Raw genomic sequence first — 24155 nt, forward strand, 5'->3', positions numbered from 1 at the left:
AAAATTACTTACAGAAAATCACATCGTAAGTCATTTTCCAGAAAATGCAAAGGAAATTCTGTTGACTAAAAAATGTTTTACATTGACCAATCAGTTTTTCTCCAAACAAAGACTGAAAAATGAGGAAAACATTTTTCAAAAAATATTTTACGTGAAACAAACAAACTTTTAATGAGTTTGATACAACGGTTAAGCGTTATTTCATGTCATAAGTTTTTTCCCCTAAATTTATTCACATTTTACTTATTTTTATCAATAAGATGATGATACATATCATCATTTTATTAAAATATTAAATATATTAAATTAAATTAAGATAAATAATATAATAATAAATAATATGACTGTTAAATTAAATTTATTTTTTATCAATGACATGATGACACATATACTATATAATGATATTTTAACAATATTTTTATTTTTATATAATTTTAAAAAATAAAATAAAATATAAAATTATTACTTAAATATCTAACATATAATTAATATTTTTTATTAGCTGGAGATGAATACAGGATAGTATTTACAATGAATGATTATATACAGTGCTCAAATTTAAAACCTTGATTCATATAAGATGACAATAATCTCTTAACCGATGAGATAATTTGATTCATAAATTATATAAATAATAAGCTTAGGAACAAATAATTAATGACTCTCATTTTGTATAAATAAATGTTATAAATATGATATTTTTGATAGATTTTATTATTTTGCACGGACATGGTAGGTGTTTAAATTTCCATAATAGTGAGGTTTATTTCTTAAAGAAAAGGATGCATATTTCGAAATTCGAAAGAAAGGGGAGCGTCTGGTGTTCACTCCCTCCTTTTATAAAGTTTGAAATTCAAACAAGATCTCATCTCTCTTTCTCTCTCAAAATAACATAATATAAAATCCATTTCTGGTTTGATTTCATTTTTCACGCCTAGAAAATAAAGAAAATCAAAATGGACAAGTACGAGAAGCTAGAGAAGGTAGGGGAGGGCACGTATGGCAAGGTTTACAAGGCGAAAGATAAGGCAACCGGGCAATTGGTGGCCCTGAAGAAGACCCGTCTGGAGATGGACGAGGAAGGCGTCCCTCCCACCGCTCTCCGAGAGGTTTCCCTCCTCCAAATGCTCTCTCAATCCCTCTACATCGTCCGTCTCCTCTGCGTCGAGCACGTCGACACCAACAAACACGGTGACTCCAAGGCCAACCTCTACTTGGTCTTCGAGTATCTCGACACCGATCTCAAGAAGTTCATTGATTCCCATCGCAAGTGTCCCAACCCCAGACCCCTCCCTCCCTCCCTCATTCAATCCTTTCTCTTTCAGCTTTGCAAAGGTGTCGCCCATTGCCACAGCCACGGCGTTCTCCACCGCGATCTCAAGCCCCAGAACCTTCTCCTTGACAAGGAGAAGGGGATTCTCAAAATTGCCGATCTGGGTCTTGGCCGTGCTTTCACTGTTCCTCTCAAGAGCTACACTCATGAGATCGTAACGCTCTGGTATAGGGCCCCCGAGGTTCTGCTTGGTTCCACTCATTACTCCACCGCCGTCGACATGTGGTCCGTCGGATGCATCTTCGCTGAAATGCTTAGAAGACAAGCACTTTTCCAGGGGGATTCTGAGTTCCAGCAATTGCTCCACATTTTCAGGTATATTTGTTTCTTCCGATTGCCTCTCCTTCTCTAGCAACTGCTCTCTTACTTATTTTTGTGTGTGTGTTTCAATGGATCAAAACTGAAAAGGTTGCTGGGCACTCCGACTGAACAGCTGTGGCCTGGGGTTACCGCTTTAAGGGATTGGCACGTGTACCCACGATGGGAGCCTCAGAGCTTGGACCGCGCTGTTCCTTCCCTGTCTCCTGATGGGGTTGATCTTCTCTCCGTATGTTCTCATTTGTTTACTGTAACAAAACATCATATTATACTCATGTTTTGTCTAGTCTAGATTTGTTTTTGTCTCTTCTCTTTATTTCATACAAATTATAGTTGGTGAAGTAGTCTCCTTTTAGCATCAACATTGCTACATAAGAAGAAAAACAGTTAAGATTAGAAATTCTTTTGGTGCTTCTATTACGCTGCTAACAACCAAACTCCAATAAAGTTCATTAAGTGTTCATGTTATGATTCTATAAATTAATATCCGATATAATTATAAAAAAAAGTTTGTTAGTTTGCTGTATTCTTTATATTTCTTAAAATATGCATATCCAACAGATTTGGTTACAAGTATAGAATATAGATAATTGAATATGATCCTCAAAATATATGAAAAAGTTTAGAGAAAATTAAGCTCATTCGTGTTGGACGATAATTGTGTTTGACACTTATCCGAGTATAAGGTCTAAATTCTCAGGAGGCCTAAAGGGTCTTCAACTCACAGTTGCAGTCTTGCAACGGGGAAGTAATAAGTATGTTGAAAGTGGGGGGGATGAACTCTATCATAATATTAACATTCCGGCCCTGTGATTAGGACCAAAAAGGTAGAGAAAATAGATAGAAAGATCATTGAAGCAAATTAGAATCCACTAGGGAATGAATTTCATTGCATGTTATTTAGGACTATACCAATGGTTTAAGTGATTCAAAAGTAAAAGACTATTTAAAGAATAGGAACAAACAATTAGCAGTATACACTAAATTTGTCAGTTATATCTGTCGACTGATCTTTATGCATAGGTATATGCACAGCGAAGGAAGGAACTGAATGTATTTGCATTCGTGCCTGCCATTTACTCGTTTAATTTCTATTTCCTTAGCCTCTTGCAAGTAGGTCAGTTTCAAGTTGTAAATGATTTCTTAACATTATAACACATAAATCTTCATGTTCATGATTTATTGATTTCCCTCTGCATTACTTGCACATTGTGGAGGCTAATAACTTGCTGCTTTTTGGTTATTGCAGAAAATGCTTAAATATGATCCTGCAGAGAGAATATCAGCAAAAGCAGCAATGGATCATCCTTATTTTGACAGCCTTGACAAGTCCCAATTTTGATTTTGCATTATATGGATTTTACTCTTCTTGCAATGGTATATTGCTATTCACTGGATGCTTGAATCCTTGAGTTCAAAATGTGTGTTCGGAAATCTGTTGTCATCAGCTAGGTGATCCAAACAATATTTTACAAATGAATCTTAGATTGGCTATTGTGTTGCCTTTTGTTAAAGTTCTTGATAAATGTGAAGCTATGCTTCATACTGGTTTATTGTGGTTTGAATCTTTTCATTTTGAGCATCTTAGGGTGGGATGTTTTCAAGTTGTTTATATATATATATATATATCAACTATTATGTGTATAACCAATGAAGTAAATAAAATGAATTAAATAAGATGAAAAAAAATCTACCTCTATATTACATTAGTGCAAAGCCACATATATTGTGCAAGTTTATATATTTTCTCAGCATGTATTATTAATGTATTCTTAAAATATTATTGTAGAATATGAAAAAAGTGAAAATTTTAAAAACAAACAGAATTACCAAGCCAATTTCGCTGAAATGATGTTCACTTAACAGGGTAACTAGAGTCCATAGCAATACCGCAAATACCTCTTTCATCAGAGACTTCACGTTCCATCCTTATGTAGCTGGATTCGCCCCAGGAGGTGCCCCAGGAATTCTTAACCAGCCAGTACTTCTTACTGCCATCTTCTCCATAGCCGACTACTGTAACTCCATGGTTGAGTTGATATCCACAATCTCCGGTGAAGACACCGCTTCTGTAGAATTGAAATTCATACCCTTCTGCGTCGATGGCAACTGATACAGGTTGCTCGGCAACTCCAACTAGCAGGCTTTTCTCCATGTTTTTATGCATTAATTCGTATCCACTAATCGTAGGTGCATAATTTCTAGCTTCTTTGTCCTTGCAGCTAGAGATGCATAGAATCCGGATTTCAATCCGATCCGGATCGGATAAAAACCGATCCGGTTTTTTCTCCCAACCCAAAAACCGGATTTTAAAAAAACCGGTTCGGATCCTAACCGGTTTGGAGGGTCGGATGGTGTAACCGGTGTAACCGGTTTCGGTTTGCAAAAAACTGGTTTTTAAAAAAAACCGGATTTTTTCGGTTAAAAAACCGGTTTTTTAAAAAAACCGGTTTTTTATCCGGATAAAAAATCGGTTTTTTTATCCGGTTTGAAAAAAACCGGTTTTTAATCCGGTAAAAAAACCGGTCGTTCAATTTTTTCTCAAACCGGTTATACTATCCGGTTTTTAAATATCCGATCCGGTTTAAAAAAAACCGGTTTTTTCAAAATCCGGTTTCAGATATTTTTTACCCAAAATCGAATATTCGGATTTTTTGTGCACCTCTACTTGCAGCTGCCGTCTTTTCCCTCATATGGATAGTCTTTCTCAGCGGCAATTCCACCTCTCTTTATAATGAATTCGAATGCTTTGACCATGTCTCCACCGTTGCAGCCTTCGTTAAACGAGCTGGTGTCACAATCAACAAGTTCTTGTTCAGAAAGATATGCCAACTTTCCGGTCTTAATTTGATTGATCCCTTCTATGGCCGCCACCGCCGAGAACGCCCAACAACTTCCTGTATCATCACAAGGTAGGTGATGTTAAATCATGCTTGGCATCAATGAAACACATTAATTTAAATTTGGCAATTCATCGGCAAAGCAAATAAGTCATACCACAGGTGCCTTGATCCTTGACACCAGTCACTGCACCTTTCTTTCTCCAATCTATGCTCTTTGGCAAATCGTGATATTTGTCTTCTTGAAACCTTAACCTCTGGTAACCCAAATACAAGCTCTGAACTCATCATTTAACATTGTCTGCAAATTTATTGTCAACCAACTTGTACGATAGGTTCCGAGAATTGATGCAATCTATGAACAAAGCATTGGACTTATAAATCTCGAACCGCAACGCCCATTCGTTTTTGTTCTTGTACTTCTGTTCATGTCGGCTCAGCCATCGTTCGTATCGTTCTAGCATTTTATCCGAATTATATCCTATGGAGCAGTTGTAGTGGCACAATACTCCCGAGCATATCCATAAGACCCACAAGTAAAAGGGTGAAACTAGCCTTCCCCATCTGCAAATATTTTATCCCAAACGCAGGATATACTCCAGAAGGAGAAGACGGGATTGTGTTCTGCTTATAACATGAACAAAATTTAGAAATGTTTTGACACGCATTTTGGATCATTTAATATGTGCTTATACTATGTATGCTTTTGTTGTGGTTATGGTTTTGTCTGTTTGTTCATGTTATTTGTGCTTGTGAATTTCAACGGGGCTAGTCTTCTATGGTTTTTGCCATCAAGATTGTATACTGCATTAGTAGAGATGATGAAGCTGAGGGCAGATAAAAGCACAAATCTATTTGGTTGTGCTGTAAATAATAGAAATTGTTGCTTCTTTTGCAATTTTTATACAGACAAAGATGAAAACTCCTTGTCTTGCCTCTCGTTATTGTCATAAAGATGGTAGTAGTATCTGGTTCATAGTGTTTTGGATACGCATAACAATGGGATTGAATGATGGTCCAACACCCCAAGCTTGACCTACCTTTTGATGACCTTTGTTAGGGAGCAAGGGATGAGGACATGTCCCAACGTCGATAAGGCTTAATCATCCATTTGCCTCCTAAAATATATATTTTTATTATATTGTCAACTTTTTCTTAGAGCCTTCTTCTTATGACAATTAGGGATGGGCTAAAGGTGATAGGGACTGCTTTTCATAATTTTTAAATTTTTATATAATTTAGTTAATTTTTTATATTTCTTTATTAAATTAATTTTATTCTTTAAAATTTTATAATTTCGTACCTTAAATTTATAATATAAATAATTAAATATGAAATCCTGCATCTATGCACCGAATTTGACACACGTAAATTCGTTCAACTTTGATAACAGAAAATCTGCGCCAAAAGTAGGTGGTGCATGGCCAATACTTAGTTATCTCCAACTGTTTGATGGTTTTGAGGATTTTCTCGGGTAGATTTAGAAATATTTTTAAGGTGAATTTATATATATTAATAATATAATATTTATGTGAAAAATTTATGTAGAAATAATCACAAATAAAATTTTAAGATGAACCGTCCATAGAATAGATGCTCACGTAATAGGATGGGCACATACTTACCTAAACTAGGAGTGGATCTGCCACTGAATGTTCACCTAATACTAGGAGCCTTGGCTTATAAACTTGGACTCGTCTTCAGATCCGGTTAGAAGTTCATCCAGCCTTGACGGTGAATTCTTCAGTGTGTCTAATGTAAATATTAAGAATAATTTAAAAAGTGTGTTATTCGTATTTAGAGAATGATTGGAGCGAGTAATTATCATTTGATAATTTTATTTCTCTATTATTATAAATAGATAGTTACTCTCCCTCTTTGATACATATAATTTTGGTTAAGTTCCTTTTGGAAGAAAAAAATCTGTAAAAGAAAGCCATACAAATATGTTCCACTTCATCGTTGCGAATGTACGTAATTTGAAAAACTATATTAATCTTAAAGGGTAATATCCCATTATAGTAATTATACTAATCTAAATGAAATTATTTATAAGACAGTATCTTCTATTACAGAACAATAAATTATTTTATTTCTTTTATCAGTATATTAAATTTATTAGTCAATACTATAAATATTATTTACTAACAAAGAGAAGTAGCCATGGAAATATTCACCACCAAGAACATGACTTTATCTCTCGCTCCAAAATGGCAGCAGCCGAACACAGGAGCTATAACTACGGCATCATTCGTGTTTTCTCTTTATAAACAATACTGTTGTGATTTGTGAAATGCGAAAGATAACAATGTTGGATTGAACTAACATAGACTTCTAAAATGATAATGCTAACAATAACAATAAATGTAACTGCTCGAACCCGAATCTTATAAGGAAAACAACACTCTTTACCACCGGAATGCGAATCTTATAAGGAGAATAACATTCTTTTTACCACCCAAAACAATTTTAACACTAAAATATTATTAAGATAGTAATACTTGTGTAATCGAGTGATGTTTTGTGTTATTACACTAAACATTATGAGCTTTTTGTATAATTAAAATTCCTTGTACGTAAGCAATTACACTAAACATTATAATAAAAACATTTAAAATGTCACATAAGCAATTTTAAGAACACCCACTTAGAATTAAAAGTAGAGACAAATCTCAAAATTCCAATGAATTTAAAGACTAGGAGCATATAATTAGATCCTCCCCCCCCCCCAAAAACCAAACCAAAAATCTACTAGTAATGTAACCCCCACCGCATTGATTCAGAATCGACTAAAAAAAGGAGCAATCATATTTGCCAGAACTCTGATTATGAATGAGAAAAAGGAAAGAACCACAGCGTATATATCACAAAAATGACCAACCATTCCTGTAAACACGACCTCTAAAGGGGTCGGAAAGTAATACAAAAAAAAAAAAAAAAACTCCCGGACACCATCTTGTGATTAAGCGAGATAAGACAGCAATGAAGATGGAAATTATCGAATCAAAATGTAATTACAACTCAACATTGCTGCCTGTAAAGAATATTAGACCACTAAAGCTAGCTACCAACAAGTTAACTAGTTAATCTAGAGGGGGCATTCTCAAATATATATTCTACACAATCTCAATACCAAGGTTTCTAACTCAACCGCACGGTGAATGAACCATGTATGCCTTGTTAAAAGAGTATTCCTCTCTTCTTCCCTTTTCTTCTCTCACCAGCCTGCAAAAGCTAAAAAGAGAGATCCTCTTGTGAACACGAGGGTTTAAAACAATGCAAGAATTATTTAAAATTTCAGCCAACGAAACCTATCAAAACACTAACTTCAGTCCTACAGCTTATCCAGCTTCTTTTATCACATTATATTCTTCCGAAAGCTAACAAATATTTAATGGAGCCCACAACTAATGGTTCTCTATCTTTAACCACAACCAAACTTACAACCCCAGTGCAAAAACATAAGGAAAAAGCACCCATTCCTATTCATTTTGGGTAACAATGGGTCAAATTCAATGCCCAGCATGACGTGAAACTCACATATGATTATACATGCCAAAAACCATACTAAAATATTGACATACTCACATATCCAGTATGCCAAAAAGAAAATAGTTTGAAGCTCCTAATCAGGATTAGGCTTCTATGTAGGTGTGTGCATGTGAGCATAACAATTCTCACTTTTCAGAGTGTAAAAATACAAGTATAGAAAGTGGAGAGTAATACCCGTATTATAAATAATCTCAAGGTGAGCACAATTGTATCTCTTGAGCTGCACAAATGAAATGCAAATATAGATACACTTATACCTCTACACAACCACCATGAATGCAAATAAACACAGTACACCTTGTCTAAATTATAGATGAAGACAATCTTGAAAATTAAAATAAGACGGACACTAAGTTGGCAATAATTGGTATTATATATTAGAACAGAAGATCAGTCACAGCTGAAACGATGTCCAGAATCACACAAAACACCGTTGTAGATTTTCACTCTTGAAACTGACGACAGATATACAACTTTTGGACATCTATCCCTCCTTAATCTTTAAAAAAAATATGAAGAGGTATGCAGAAGCAGGTTTCCAAGGGCCTTTCACAGGTTAGCCTGAGCTCATTCTTGGCCGCAGGATTTAATTAAGCACATTTCTAAAATGGGTTGTAGTTAAGAGCTTCACTAGTTGGTAGTGCACAAATGAGTCCTATCTATAGGTAACCCATCTTTACAACGGAAAGTAGCAGCATAATTTATATTGTTTCCTTTTCTTTTCTTTTTTTTATAGAAGTTGGAGGTCTCATTAAAAACTCCCTTCGTATTCGTCCACATACTAAGAAGTATGTTAACGAACATAGGAAGGAAGAAAAGAGTACCTCATATTTCATTGAATAAAACACCTCATTACATATGAAAACATGAAATACCCTCAAACAAGGATAAACGCCATTACAAAAAACATAATCACCTAAAACTCTCGCCTTCTCGACCACAAAAATCAAGAGGCAATCACCCTATACCTAAGATAAACCTCCATCAATAGGAAAACAACCCAACATTTAATGACATAACATACATGAAAGCAACACCTAAAACCATAAAACCAAGAGCATCCACCTCTGAAGGGAACTCCACAAAATACCAACATGTATCAAAATCACCAAAAAAGTCAGCTCGATAAATTATCTTCAATGAACCAAAACCACACTTCCCTTCAATCAATGTTTCCTTGCCACTTAATTCAGAAATATTTTCTCTGTTTTGCATTTCTTCGCCACACGATTAGTTCTTAATTTCGCAGGGATAGGGAGCACCACTGGGGTATCTTCCTTTAATTGAAATGTGTCACTAGATGAACCATGAGAAGTAATGAGACCCATCATAAGAGCATCTTCTGAGGCCCTGAGGCTAACACCATCAGAATGATCAACTGATTTATTAGCTAGATGCTCCACGATATTTAATTTTAAATGACCCACAGCCTCCATTGTGTGCAACCCCAATTTGTTACTTAGATTCTCATCGCTTTTGACACTCTTTATGAGTGAAACCTTTTCTAAGTGGGGACCTTCAATTGCAACATCTTCGACAGGGCAATTTAAACCTGGGGATGACACTGACGATCCTGACAGAGAATTCTCCAACGTTGCCTCGAGAGAACAATTCAGATCTGGGGAATAATCGACTTCCTCAGGGATCCAAGAGTTTGGTTTGAAAGAAGGCTAACTTCATGCTCCATGATTTCAAAAGAATTAGAACCGACCTTCAAACTCAAGGACTCATCAATCCTTACTTTAGTCTATATGAGGATTTGAATTTTTGCACGATCAAAAGATGAAGGAAACTAAGAGCTTTCATCAATTGATACTAATTTGCCCCACCTCCGCAATGTTCTTGAAAATACCCCAATTCCACGTGTGAAAAGGAATCCCTTCGCAAACTACCCATACTCGACGGCATTCTACCACTAGACTCTCCGACCAAGCTTCAACTCTAGAAAACCACCCTGCAAGAGTCTCTGATTGTTCATTCTTAACCCTTCTTATCGTATCAGAGTCCTCGAATATCATGAGAACTACATTCCCAGCAGCTCTCATTAACGAGAAACCGTTGAGTCCTTTGTCTTGCATTTGGCTAGCAAGATCGTTGATTTTGGAATAGTTCTTGCACCACCCCATTAGGCAGTTATCCAAAACTTGAAGTTTAGCTTCGTCAACAACACCATTTACTGTATAGAGATGATTTCTTGTAACATTTTCCCTCTCGGGCTTTTGGTGGACAACTGGCGAAGACTTTCTCCAAAAAGAATATCTTGTGTTGTATTTAGAAAAAGAGACTCCAATTTTACTACCATCAATGCAAGCGCCATTCATTTTTGAGATCGCTCTCCGGGCTTCTCCAATTGTAGCAAAGCGAATGAAACCGAAACGTACCCCCCTTTGAATTTCTTTTAGTTGGAATGAAGGAGTCAATAACCTGATCGTATGGGAAAAATAACGATCCAAACCGCTTCCAATGGATCTTCTCTGGTAAATTATCAATGTATAACGTAAAGCAGCCAGTTCTAAACCCATTGTTGATTATTGGATAATCTTTCTTCCTCCAGTAGTTAAAAACATGGGAATCCTGTGGTAGGATTTCCGCCTCAGAAATCTGCGCAATGTACTACTCAGGCTAACCTTTGAAAGGCCCTTGGAAACCTCTCATATTCTTGTTTGTCACCAACACCGTCCTCTCATATTCTTCCGCTGCCACTGTACTACTCAGCTTCTTCCTCGCCTCCTCTGATTTCTGCAGTGTTTGTATGCTGCCTATCTCTCTGATTTTGATGCTCCACTTCAGTCACCTTCGACAGTATAAAATCCACCCGTTTTGCCTTAATATCTGGTTTTTTCAAAGGTTTTACGATCTCCCTTTCCTCTATCTCGGACTGACGACGATTCTTAGTCTGGCGAGTGGCAAGCTGAGGTTTCAGCCCGTTTCTCTGTTGCTTCATCGCGATTCTTGATCGTCATTTTGAATGCAGAGGCTTCCGAACTGTTTAATTTTGGACGAGAAAAACCAGAGATGTATAAGTTTATGCCAACTTGCGTGAAAACCCAGAGCTAGCAGCAGCGTTCTGGAAATAGAGCTCTTGAACAGTGACGGAATTTTGCACAGTAAAATTCCGGTGAACGGCAGTGGGTGTTCACAGATTAATACTTGGGTTTTTGTCACGAGCTTCCGGTGTGCACATCTGGAACGAACTTTGAGGACTGCTGGTGGAAAAATCGAAGAAGAAAAGCGTTTAGATTTGCTCCGATTGAAGGGGAATCAATCAAAATAAACCAGGAAAAAGGAAACTCTATGGATAGACGATGATCCTTGCGAAAAACGGTGTCAAAAGGCGGTCGGAGTGAGGCAGCGGACGGTGGTCGGAGTACAGCGGACGGCAAGCGACGGATGACGATGGAGAAGGCTGTTAAACATCACTCATATTCTCTCTCCCTCTGCCCTGGAATTTTGAAATCTCCTGGGTTAGAGCACTTACTTTTTTCACGCGTTTTTTAAAACTCTGATACGTTGAGATGGCAAGCTTTCCTTTTCTTTTTAAAATCAATGTTCTATTAATTGACAAGTCTTAGGAGTCTTTGTAATCTCTCAAATTTTATCTTAAATAGAAACGTTTTATTAGAAGTTAACAGCTCAATTTATTTAAACTACTGTAATCTCCTAAATTCAATAAACAGATTTCTATTTCATTACCTCTTTTATTCTTTCCCTCTTCCTTAGATTATAACACTATCATTTTTATACAAAATCTTTTTTATAACTACGTAAAATAATAGAGATTTTACCTCTGAAACAATTAACATAATTATTACACAGATAAGTTTAACAAGTAATCAACTGCAGTGATCATCTGGTATCAATATCATTCAGTTCAAAAGGAAAAAGTTGAGGGTTTTACCCGATGAACTCAGAATGCAAAATACCAGTGAGAGAAAAATGGTAAACACGAGTAGCTTAAATAGGGGATTTAAATTTGCATGCACGCACACAAGCGAACACGATAGAGAAAAGAGGTGGCAGAAGAGATTCAGAGAACCTTCCAAAATTGGGGAATAGCATCCATTTTCAGTTCATATTTCAAAGCAGAAGAGGATCATACAGTCAAACATTGAATCCATTTCACATAAAATTGAGCCTATAAGTGTGCCATCTGTGAGCCTCCATCGATAGTGTACATCAAAGTTTACCCTATGTGAGTGCGAATCAATATACAATATCATCCAGATTTATTAAATTTGTTGTTCTTTGATGCAATTCTAGAAACTGAGTGAAAATATAAACGGTACAATGAGCAATTGAGCATTAGGCGCATTGGGTTTTAGGTTCCGAAAGGGAAGTAATCCCCTCCATCCCAAAATCCAGTTCATCAAGACTTTCAGGATAAAACATCATGTCCAAAACATTAAGATGTCTCCTTAGAACTATATGAAAGTACTTTGTGTGATATTAGTAGAATCCTGTTAATATTGTTAACTTTTCAGATGTTATTCTCAAATATACTATGTTTATGGATGTGTAATCAACAATTGTTTATTTATCTACGAGAGAAATTTTGAACTTACCGGCTATTATCTTGAGGGCTACTGTCTGCTCGTAACACGCGCTGAACACCATTTGATCCAATAATCATAAATTCTGTAGGCTCTTCATATGTAATTTTAATCTAGAGAAAACAATAAATACATAATTATACCAACATAAAATATACAAGAATAAAAATATGAGAGCACTTGCCAAGTAATGCCAATAAATAATAAATACACAAAAAGATACATAAATGTACAAAAAAAATTAAGAGAGCACTTGCCATCTCATGCCTCGGGAGAAAATAATATATCAAAATCAGTAACTAATAAATTTTATTATTTGCATCAGAAACCTATACATGGAAATACATTGAGGCATTTTTTTACTGCATTAAAGAATTTCTGAACTTTAAGGACGAGATATACAGAATAAGATGTGATACTTCATAAAGCGAATATTAATTATTGTTTGGATCAGAGAATTTATCTCCAAGTCTGCATGTTTAAGCTTAGAATAATCCTGGATCCCCATCATTACAAAAATAAGATCTGTGGTGAGATTTGGTTTTCTGCAATGATCCAACTTTACAGTGATAGATTCATTTATTCCACTTTTCTTTGGTTCATAAATTGAACAAAGGGAAACTTAGTACACTAAGGTATTTACCTCTATGCTAATGTGCATTAGAACCTTAATGAAATGTTACCGCACATAGTGCTTAGAGCAACTCCTCACCAAAGAGGAAAGTCTCTAAAAGTTCCCTAATCATGAACTTTGCTTTTCCAAATCGATTGGAATGATTATAGGAATAAAATAACCATAGAGCATAAATCTTGTGCGGGAACAGAGCATCTAGATGTAAAGCTTAATGTTATGAAGGCTAGCTATTAAATCAAGAAACGAGTGTGAAGCTTTAGGGGTTTTTTTTTTCTTATCTTTTCATCATTTACTATCCCTATTTTTCTCAAGGACCACAATCAATTCAAATCTGAAAATTACTATAAATCTTAACATCCTGGATGTCTTATATCACTCATACAAGAATTCAAAAGAATAATCAAGTTATTAGACATACCTGAGTGGTCGGGTGAAACTTTTCAGTCACCAAAGGACCATTGGGTCCATTAAACTTGATACTGTAACTGTCTCTTTTAATGGTCAACGTAGCTGGTTCCCATATATCAAGATATCTTGTCTGTGATATAAAAAGACTTGAGAGTAATATCATTTAAATTGAATTAAACTAATAAGCACTAGAAAACTAAATGGAAGCATTACCACACCAGGGGGGGGGGCAAATATAAACAACAATAAAAGTGCAGAAGTCATACCGTAAATGAAACTTTATATGAAGCTTGACCACTATGAAGAGTCTTCTCTATGTGGGCTTGCATCTCCGGATCTGTTAAAAGTAAAGAGAACATGGGGTGAGAAAAAGTAGTTGAAAAGGGATTAGACAGAGATTCTATCCATCTCAAATGATAGAAGGCAAAGAAAACGTCCAAGAAAAAAGCAACAAAAACTTAATCCGGTACAGGTAGAGATCCTTCTGTAATTAATTTCCAACACACCCATTATCACCAATTTTTTCTGTGGGACTCGGTTATTTCTATGGATAGTCATGAGTCATGACAGGTGTACTGGAAAGATTGGACAACAAGAGTAATGGAGGGACAGAGAGCCATGGGTACTGTTATCGAGCAAGTATCCATCAGACAAAAGGATCAATAAATCCTTCTTTGTCTATCTAGCACTCTTCATGGAAAAAATAAAGAATGCAAGAACAATAATTGCTCTTACAATCAGCTAGAGCTTACTAAATTTTTCTCTGATTTCATAAGATCTCGTTTACATTCATTACAAGTGAAAAGGTAGGCTAAAGAAACATAACGTATCAATACCACATGTGATCTTCTTGTGCTCATTGGCGAAGACCTTCACCAGCTCTCCCTGAATTGAGACATAAAACAAGTTATTCAAATTGGCAACAATAAGCAGATAGTCTCCCAAGTGCAAAGCAAGTGGTGCCTCGAGCATATTTGGAAACTGCTGACTACAGTATTCCCGAAAAAAGTAACTGCAAAATCTACAAAAAATAATCATCATATTCATCTTTAAGATGCCAATTACTCTTCAACAGTTGGCACCTGCTGATATCGTATGAGCATGCGAAACTTTAAGCATCAAAACAAGATAAATGATGGGGTAAGAAGTGCTATGAGGCAAGGAATAAAAGAAAGCACATATGTTAAAATTGCCTTGTGGCCAAGATGAGAAGTCAAAGGCACCAAAAATAGAAAGAAAATATGTTTTATTTAGTAATATTCTTGACTAGAAACTATTTTAGCAAATATCATATTAAATTAAAAGCCCTTAATTTTAGTTTCTCGAATTATAGTTTCTTATTCTACAAGTTAATTTCAGTTTCTTGTTCTAAAAGAATAAAACCTTCTTTAACCTCTATTAAGGGGACAATTCTTAGTAATAAAATAAGACAAATATTCCAACTTATAGATGTTTGAGACTCTCTCAACCTAACGAGTCTAAGATTAATTCCTTTCAATGAGTTTTAAGGTTAGGAGCTCCCTTCATCAAGTTACATATATTATTAATCACAGGTTTTTCACAAGGCAGGAATTAAAGCAAGATTGAAGCTTTATCAATGGAAGCAAGTTTTCTCCCTGAATCACCAGCTGACTCAATTCATAACTCGTGACCTTAACAAAATACAAGTCTGGAAATACTTCTTGCAAGATAGAAATGAAGTGATGATACAACCAAATCCCAAATACATGGCCATCAATTGACGATGTAATATGCTCACTCCATTTGAAGGTTCATGTTTGAAACGCAAAATGTTAACTTCTTGATCCTGTTTACCCAGTAAATATAATCTCAGGATACAGAGTAGGAAGTAGCCCTCTCCCATCCCATATTCTCAATGTTGGAATTCTCTCTGCCTCATAATTTCTATTCCAACTACATACTTCTACTATAAGGCTAAGCCATCAAATAGATGAACTAATCATTTCCGCTCAAGTGGAATAGATATAAGAGCCAAGTAATAATTGGCTTCAGCATTTTTTTTTTTTTGCTAATATGAGGTTACAACAACTGATACATGTACAAAACATTAAAGAAATATGAAAACTTCATAATGCAAAACTACCAAATACATGAATCAACATGGTTGTCTATTGTTAAATAGTTCTTCCCTGGTAAATAGTTCAACATGAAACTTGTTTTCTTTCTCATTTCCACACTCATCTTGATATTGATGCTTATGAGATTCACACTGACCTCATAACAGATTCATAGGCAATTAAAAATAAAAGCCAAGGACAACAAACTTCACTTGAATACACAAGGTTCCAAATATGGGAAATTTCATATTGAAGTAAATACCTTGCGCTTCCTGTTATCTAAAGGCTGAATTTCAATAGCAAGGTAGGTATCAACATCATCGGCGGTAACAAGATAGTTTGGCTGCTTTGCTCCTGTTACTCAGAACCCTTTTAGAAACATGTTCAATAAATAAAGGGGTTACATTTTGAAGACATGTTTAAGAGCCTCAAGAAACTACCTTCAATGTAATTAACAGATCCGTCTTCCATATGCCGCACCCACTGTCATGGCAAGCACATTACAACATTATATATACATACTTGGGAATCAAGAGAAATGCTAGCTAATACGAGGCATCTTCAAATACATCCAAGAAATAACAATACCCAAAATACTAGATGTTCAAAATAGAGGGTAGGAAAAAAATCCTGAAAAAGAACCTCGAAATTACAGCTGGTTGTTCCATTAATAGAATATCCACACGCCTGAAGTTCCCTTCCTGGATAAGCTTCCCCTGAAATTTGGAGACCTTCTATAGCTGGAAGTCGATCATCTTCAACAGCTGCACAAAGCAATACAAAATATAAGACAGTCAATCTTAAGGTTTACAATCAATAAAGCACACTTAATCCCTTACCCTCAGAAAAAGAAGACGAAGGCTCTTCAAGAACTGGTGGCAGATAAGAAGGATAAGAGGAACTGGGGTCATCATGTGAGGTATAAGGTGAGTTTCTTGAACCCCAATTGGAGGGAGATTCTCTTTCAATCTGGGGTCCCTCAGTATCAGGATAATCCATCTCACTATTGCTGACAGGTCACGAAATTTAACTTGTTTATTAATAGTTTCTTCACCATATCGCATAGTATTCATGTCACCCTGAGTTCTGCAAGCTGTGTTGGTGCCTCAATAGCAGTAGAAGTCCTGGCAACCATTTAAAATAAAACATTTTTGTTTTCAGTATAACATACGTGAATGCTGCCATGTCCTCGTCAAACAAAAACACTCAGCACCTGTCCTTATTAGAAAGAGTATGTTTCTTTCTTCAAACAAAATCTGCAAGAGATTACAAGTAAAAAAAATGTCCACTCCAAAAACTATTCATATGGATTATCGACTACTTTATCCTCGTTTGACTATTTCTCCAAAATGCAGAGGCAATATAATGTCACAAGAGAAGATTCATATTGGCTCATCCTGAAAATCTAGCTTTTGAAATGATTTATGCATACAAGGCACCAAAAGGAATTCAATGAAAACATAATCCACCAACAAAAGAAGATGGTTGTAATTTGTACATTCAGTTCACAATAGCAGTTTCTATTTGACCAGGCTCACCTGCTTGCTATGGGTGAATACCTCCCCAAATCATCAGGTTCCAAATTTGTTAAAGCAATGCCACCACCCAAGCCACCTTGGTGCTGACCAGGTAGATCCCAATTGGAGTCTGTTTGAGCATCAGAGATTATCTGTGCCTTTCCTTGGGAAAAAACCAACTGCGGAACCAATTCGAGACCATTTTTGTTCTGCAAGAAAGTATAGGAATAAGAATACCGTACTGGAATAGAAGTACATATCCAAAGAATATATTATAAGCATACTGAAGCTGTCAATGTTGCACCAAGGGAATGAGACGGGGATTGGGGAGCAAAATTGGAATGATTGACATCCGACCGCCAAGGTGTCAACTGATACTGCGATTCCTTTAGCTTTGACTGAGGCCAGGAAAATAAAACATAAACATAATTAAGTATTTATAATCACCATGATGCTCAAAATCTCAAACCATGATTAGCACAGGCTAACTCCATCAGAACTGGAAAAGAAAATGCCTCCAGTTATTATAAACTTATTCAATGTAACATACCTCAGTGATAAGAAGCTTCTCTTGCAGATGTTTAAATAGAACCTGCAAGAGTCCAGTAGTAACTTCATAACTCTGATTTAAAGAGAAGAAACGGATGTTTCGACTCATTCAAAATAATTCTTCACTCTTATGTTTTGAGTCCTTATCAAATATATGTCATTTTTCTACACACTCTTCAGAAATATCAAGGATAAAAGTGGATAGATACAGGTACATTATGTTGTATACTGTGCTACAGAAACACAAGAAAGTTCCAAAAATGGCAAAATAAAAAGAATGTACGAAAACAAAAATGACATCTTGTTGTCTAATGATTACAATGGCAATGAAGTTCATAAGACATGCATTTTTTTAATTTAATATTTTAAGAATCCTACCTTTTATTCTTCCTATTTTATTATATTTCATCATAACTAAGCCAAAATACTGTCAAGATAATCCAGTCAATATAGATGTTTCATCATATTAAAAAAAAAATAATAGAATAGATACCCAATATTAGGCTTCAATAGAGTTCATTCTCAAACTCAAAATACCAACCTAACGTCATAAAAGCTATCAACAAGCATAATCAAGTACTAAGTTTAACAAAAACATCCAACATGCATAAACAAAACATCAAATAAAGTCACTGATAATCATCATCAAACATCAAACTCATCCTCATCATCATCTTCCTCCTCATCCGTCTCACAATCCCCAATGTCTTCTTCTTCAGTGTAAATCGAAGGATCAATCAAAGAACATAATCACTTACGAGAAGAATTGAATGTGTGAATCGATTAATCGAAGTGTTGCTGCTGTCTTGTTCAACGTCGCTAGTCGAAGAAAAGGAGGAAGCGGTCGATCGATAGGTTAGTATGTGTGGATTAGAAGGCCGATTGACAGTCGATTGAGGGTTTTAGGGGGTCGGCCCATAGGACAGAAGGCCCTCCAGTAATAATTACAAGGTTTTAAGCCCACATCGCGCCTCAATTGCGCCTCGCGCCTTAGAGCTTCGCTGCGCCTAGGCTACGTGCCTTGCTTCAGTGTTGAAAAAGCTCTGTTCAGTGAGCCTTTGCGCTTTTGCGCCTCACAACTTTGATTATTTGGATAGATAAGATGCTCATACCAATTATGATCATTTTTTAATATCTGGCAAGGAACATATCTACCCCTATAAATAGCATTGATGTATGTAAGCTGCACTATGATATTATTCTTGATAGGACTGAATGGTGAACTTTCATTTGAGATAAGGGGGAAAATCATATCAATATAGATACATAATACATGCATCTTGGTTTTCTTGCAACTTGTTAAAGGGTTTGCATAAAAAAATAGATAGAGCATTTAGAAACTGACCTTGACGTTGCTTACAATGGATTGAGCATCAGGAACTGTTGGCCGCTGGGAATATTCCGCCAATAGTGGAAGCAAAGAGGACACAAAAGTTGTTCTTTCTTGCTGCGCAGCCTGAAAAAAGAGGACCAGATATAGAACATTGAAGTGTAAATCGTTAATAACAAACATGACCCTAATCATCATAATAATATACAACATTACAATATATTGGCAGACATGCATAAGTTCATCATCGTGACAAAAGTTTTTTTCTTTTTAAAATGAATTTAGTGAAGAAAGAAAAAGTGATTTCACATCTGAAATAGTTTGAGCATTAAGTTTTAACACCCAAAAAGAATCCAGGAACATTGCAAGTTTGCGACCTACAGAAAATGAGGGGACAAGGATCAATGTGAAAAGGAAAAGAAAAACATTATCCCTCAAGGTGAAAAAATAAATAACATTAAGAAATGAAAAATACCTGTAACTGATATGTTAGACGAATATTTTCCTCAATTATGTCTTGCCTATAAGAGAGAGCTTTAGAGGCAGCATCAACAAGGTCCTGTTGTTGTTGATCAAAGGCCTGGTGACAAAAACTCAAAAACCTATTAATATATTTACTTTCATGAACAAGGAGCTGAACAGAAGGGAACACTAGGCTAGTGCCTACCAGACGCATATAAGCAATTCGCTTTTCAAGAACATATTTTTCATTACGAATTTGTGCTTCCTGCAAGAATAACCATGAATAATTAAAAATCCAGAATTAACATGAATGAAAACAGAAGGGGGAAAAGAAGCAAGACATAACCTTGACGGAAAATTCAGCAAGCTGTTTGCGCATCTGCAAAATCACTTCCTCATTTTCTCGACCCTTGATAGAAGCATCCTGAAGAAAACTTGAAGCTAGCAGTCCATAAAAAATCTAAAAGAAAAAATACTTCAGCATATTACAAAAGGACACGAAGGAACCTGTTTCCAAATGGAATTGGAATTAGCCATTGGTATGAGACCCTGTGGCAATCTAGAACTGTATTCTTCTTCTAACTGGTACCTAACATTTTAAAAGAAACGAATAAGAAAATCCCATGTTTGATGTAAATACAATGCAAGGACTAATGCAATGTAAGAAGAACCTGGTTGGCGAAAAAGTGGTAGCCGTAGAGGGCGAAGAGAGACGAGAAATAGCAGGACCCGTATTACTATCAGAAGCAGCAGCAGCAGAAAATGCTTTCAAAGTACCATTTAAGATGGTATCGGTAGCTTCCTTTGCAGAAGCATTTTGATTGTTAACACTTTCCTCTTTCTGTTCCATAAAATATAAGTAAATTGAGGCATGGACAAAGCACGAAGAAAATATAGAGCTTCATTAATAACTAAAATGAAAACAAAAGATTTAATTTTCCTACATATTTTTCGAGCTGCTCAAGTTTCTTCTGGAGCTCGGACCTCAACCGACAATTCTCTTCCGCCTGAGCATAGATGCAAAAAAAATAAATACTTTTCTTCTATCATAGCAACTAAAGAAGAAGAAGAAGAAGACCTGTTGCTTAATGGTGGCTTCGGCGGCCTCAACAGCTTTCATGACCTGAAACAAGCTATCGTCGTTGAGGGCCAAACCCGATAGCTTTTCAGCCAATTTCCGATCGTGACCATTCTCCATGCCCCTATCTCTCAACCCTCCCCTGATTTAACGATTCTTAAAAATCAAAATCTCAAAACCCAATCTCGATTATGCCGATGGCGATTGATGCAAATATTTTAGCCCCCAAAAGAACCCTAACCTAAAAACTAAAATAAAATATACGAAATGGGGAAAAGGCAATGAAATGAGTATAAGTGGAGTGGGGAACAGGAGAAGGGGAAGGACAAAGTGTGTGTGCTTACTAAGACTTTACAAACAGGCAAACTATAGATTCACCGGACAATAATTTCCCGGTTATTATTACAAAATTGCAATTTTTTCATTTTTGTTAAATTGTATTATTAATCCTGATATTATGTATAAATTATAAATTTATTTTATTATGTCATATAATTAATCAAATATCTCACAAATTTAATGATTCTAATCTTAACACAAGCAAAATTACTTAAACTACGGGTTGAAAAAAATCATGAGATAATGCACCCATAGAATTATTTATTAGTCTAGGATGACTATTATAGTAATGTGGCAAAAATGCATAGCAATCATGGCGTCACATGGAAAACGCATACAGCATAATACGCCTCTAATTTAATCGATGTGTGTCACACGAAACGTCATACGTCTTCGATCTAAAAAGAGGTGTTGGAGGACAATGCGTCTTCAATTTGACTATAGCACAGGTGAGCAGTTGAAAATTTGATTCTCATAAAATTGTTAGCTATATATATATATATATATATATATATGTATATATATGTATATACGTACGTACGTATGAATAAGTTCAAAAATGGATATCATAAAACCAAAAAAGAAGCAGAAGATTGAGATAAGTAATAATTGATAAAATTAGCATTTGCAGAGAAGATTGATAGAGGAAGCATTTTAGAAAAATTTGATACGTCTTTTTCTTTCGTTATTTTGAGTTGAGTAAATATTATATGGTACTGTCTATATGCAGAGATTTTTACGCAAGGATTTATTTACAGGGATTATTTTCTATTACAGACGCGTATATGAAGACTGTTCAACTATGTATTTATTTATTTATTTATACATGCAATGCATTTTATCTTTATTTTTTATTTTCTAACTGCCGGAGGTCTTTCACGGAAGCTGCTCTCAACCTGACGTTGGGGGCAACCTACTACCCTACCTCCCCTTACTCCCATTGCATATGGGAATAGAGTTTTGTTGTTGTTGTTGTTGTTAAGTATTATATGGTAAATTTATTTATATTATTTATATTTTTCTCATATCATTCTATTAAATATTATTTATTTAATATATTAATTTTTTTGCAGACAAAAGAGTGATCGAAAGATTTTTTTTCAAATCAAGTTATCGAAAGAAACAATCATGTAAGTACGAAGAAATTTTATTTGAAGTATTTTATGATTTATTGTTATGTTAATATCATTTTTATAATATTTATAGTTGTATTATACGATTTATTGTTATGTTAATATTATTTTTATAATATCATTTTACGATTTATTGTTATCATGATATGATCATATTATAACTATTTTATATATTTGTATTTTTTATTCTAAATAAAACTTTTAATTTGTAGAGAAAATGAGCAACAAATTTTTCATGATTGTCGGTTATAATGGACATATGGGTGTAAAAGAACAGAGTGTTCAGTGAATTGTTCGCATAACGGTCGTTTATGTTTGTTAATTAAGCTAAATAAACGAATATAAATAAATTTTTTATGTTCGTTTAATAAACAAAACAATTTTTTTTATGTTCGTTTAATAAACGAATGAACAAGAACATTGGTGTGTTTGATTTGTTTATATTCACGAACAATCTCACTTTGTATGTTCACGAACAAACTCACTTTATAAGCTCATTTAATTTTTTATATTCTAAATATTAATGAAGGTACATACTAAATTGAATACATGATAAAATTTAGAGTTTAAATTATGAAATTTAAGAAGTTTAATTATCAATTGTGTACTTTTACCATTTGTTTCCTAATTGTAAGACAAAACCCCTTTTCCTGGTCTCTCTACTCCCTTTCCAGCCGTTCTCTTCTAAGCTTCATTTCCCCCTTTTTTCATGATATTTATCAACCTTAAACTATCATCTGTGTTAAGATCTATCAAATCCTATGTTTCTATTAATCTTTTTATAAGAGTTTTCATTGTTGGGTTTGTAAGATTTTCCCATGTTTCACTGATGCTTCTTTCTGTTCGACCATGGTAACAATAAGGTAAAATTTCCTTATTAGATTCATGTTTCTCTTTTCTTTTTCTCTTTTCTCTTTTGGTAAGATTTGTTTCGCTAGAATTTCAAATATATCTCTCAATATACATGTATGGATCTTTAGTTCATTACATCTTTGAATCTCTTTTCTCCCACTGAATAACAATACCAATATAATAATTACCACTCCTAAACAAAAAGACGATAATGATTCGGGAGTCAACAATTTTGGGGTTGCTCGACTCTTCAAACACAAGGAAACCAAGTAGTTTGTTGCTATGAAATATATTGAGAGAGGTCACAAGTTTTCTTTCTTTGATTTCTCCATCATTTCTTCCTTAAATTGTATTTATTATTATTTATCTTACTTGTTTTTGCATAATTGAAATTGGGTTCTTTATCAGCTCATGATTTCACTTGTATTTAGTTAGAGCTTAAATTGAGTTTATTTCTTCAAATTACATTCTTCTTTTGAACGTCAAACAGACTGGTTGAAAGCTTATATAAACGAATTGTTTTTTTAATCTGGTTCCTTTGTATTTATTCTATTTAATTTGTTATTTTCTGTTTTTTTGTAACATTTTTGAACATGTATAAAAGAATATGTTCGCGAACTCTAAACGAATATGTTCTAAACGAACATGTTCACAAACGTTAAAAGAACATGTTCACGAACGCTAAACGAAGCTGTTCGCGAACATATTCGCGAACGCTAAACGAAACTATTCGCGAACATTAAATGAACACGTTCGCGAACGTTAAATAAACAAACACAAACACTTTTAAAAATAAAATAAACTAACACAAACATGATATTAAAAAATTAAACAAACACGAACCGAAAATGAGCACCTTTAAAAATAAACAAACGAACACGAGCATAGTCTTGTTTATTCAAGCTCAATTTATTTACATCCCTAAATGGATAGATTATGGAAAATGAGGTCGGAGTTGTTTTTCAGTCCGAAAAACCTATAGATATAATGTTTAAAAGAGATATCACATTTGTTAAAATTAAACATGTAACACCCCAAATCTTAGGTTAGTAGTTTTGAATTAACCCGAGTGAGCCTTAGGATAAATTCGTTAGCATTGTAGAAAGTCATGAACCAAGTGGGTTTTAGATTTGGGCTTGGTAGGGTCTAATAGGACATAAAAATGATATTTTTAATCTTAAG

The 24155-nt window shown here is 34.9% G+C and overlaps 2 protein-coding genes and 1 pseudogene across 2 annotated transcripts in view; 1 reads left to right on the plus strand and 2 right to left on the minus strand.

Moving 5' to 3' along the window:
• The first annotated feature begins 940 nt into the window (after positions 1-940).
• On the plus strand, positions 941-3045 carry LOC120212372 (cyclin-dependent kinase B1-2-like). The gene is made up of 3 exons (XM_039210705.1): positions 941-1648; positions 1742-1880; positions 2901-3045. Exons 1-3 carry the CDS (start codon positions 957-959, stop codon positions 2991-2993), a joined length of 924 nt encoding a protein of 307 aa, XP_039066636.1. The 5' UTR covers positions 941-956; the 3' UTR covers positions 2994-3045.
• A 397-nt stretch (positions 3046-3442) lies between these two features.
• Positions 3443-5055, minus strand: LOC120212314 (annotated as a pseudogene).
• Positions 5056-7331: 2276 nt separating this feature from the next.
• LOC120212361 overlaps positions 7332-24155 on the minus strand; it is a 36144-nt gene continuing 19320 nt past the window's right edge. The window contains exons 3-23 of the mRNA XM_039210699.1: positions 20650-20890; positions 20516-20578; positions 20243-20412; positions 20079-20160; positions 19918-19995; positions 19777-19836; positions 19585-19689; positions 19125-19235; positions 17781-17822; positions 17515-17628; positions 17252-17439; positions 16553-16722; positions 16356-16477; positions 16154-16196; positions 15976-16067; positions 14472-14520; positions 13902-13972; positions 13646-13765; positions 12606-12706; positions 8218-8263; positions 7332-7716 (exon numbers count right to left, since the gene is read on the minus strand). Coding sequence (XP_039066630.1) covers positions 7672-7716; positions 8218-8263; positions 12606-12706; positions 13646-13765; positions 13902-13972; positions 14472-14520; positions 15976-16067; positions 16154-16196; positions 16356-16477; positions 16553-16722; positions 17252-17439; positions 17515-17628; positions 17781-17822; positions 19125-19235; positions 19585-19689; positions 19777-19836; positions 19918-19995; positions 20079-20160; positions 20243-20412; positions 20516-20578; positions 20650-20769 — 1992 coding nt within the window. The 5' untranslated portion in view covers positions 20770-20890 and the 3' untranslated portion in view covers positions 7332-7671. The remainder of the gene's footprint in view (positions 7717-8217; positions 8264-12605; positions 12707-13645; positions 13766-13901; positions 13973-14471; positions 14521-15975; positions 16068-16153; positions 16197-16355; positions 16478-16552; positions 16723-17251; positions 17440-17514; positions 17629-17780; positions 17823-19124; positions 19236-19584; positions 19690-19776; positions 19837-19917; positions 19996-20078; positions 20161-20242; positions 20413-20515; positions 20579-20649; positions 20891-24155) is intronic.

This window comes from Hibiscus syriacus, unplaced genomic scaffold (assembly GCF_006381635.1).
Source record: "Hibiscus syriacus cultivar Baekdansim isolate YM2019G1 unplaced genomic scaffold, ASM638163v2 tig00000731_pilon, whole genome shotgun sequence".
In the NCBI taxonomy this organism is placed as follows: domain Eukaryota; kingdom Viridiplantae; phylum Streptophyta; class Magnoliopsida; order Malvales; family Malvaceae; genus Hibiscus; species Hibiscus syriacus.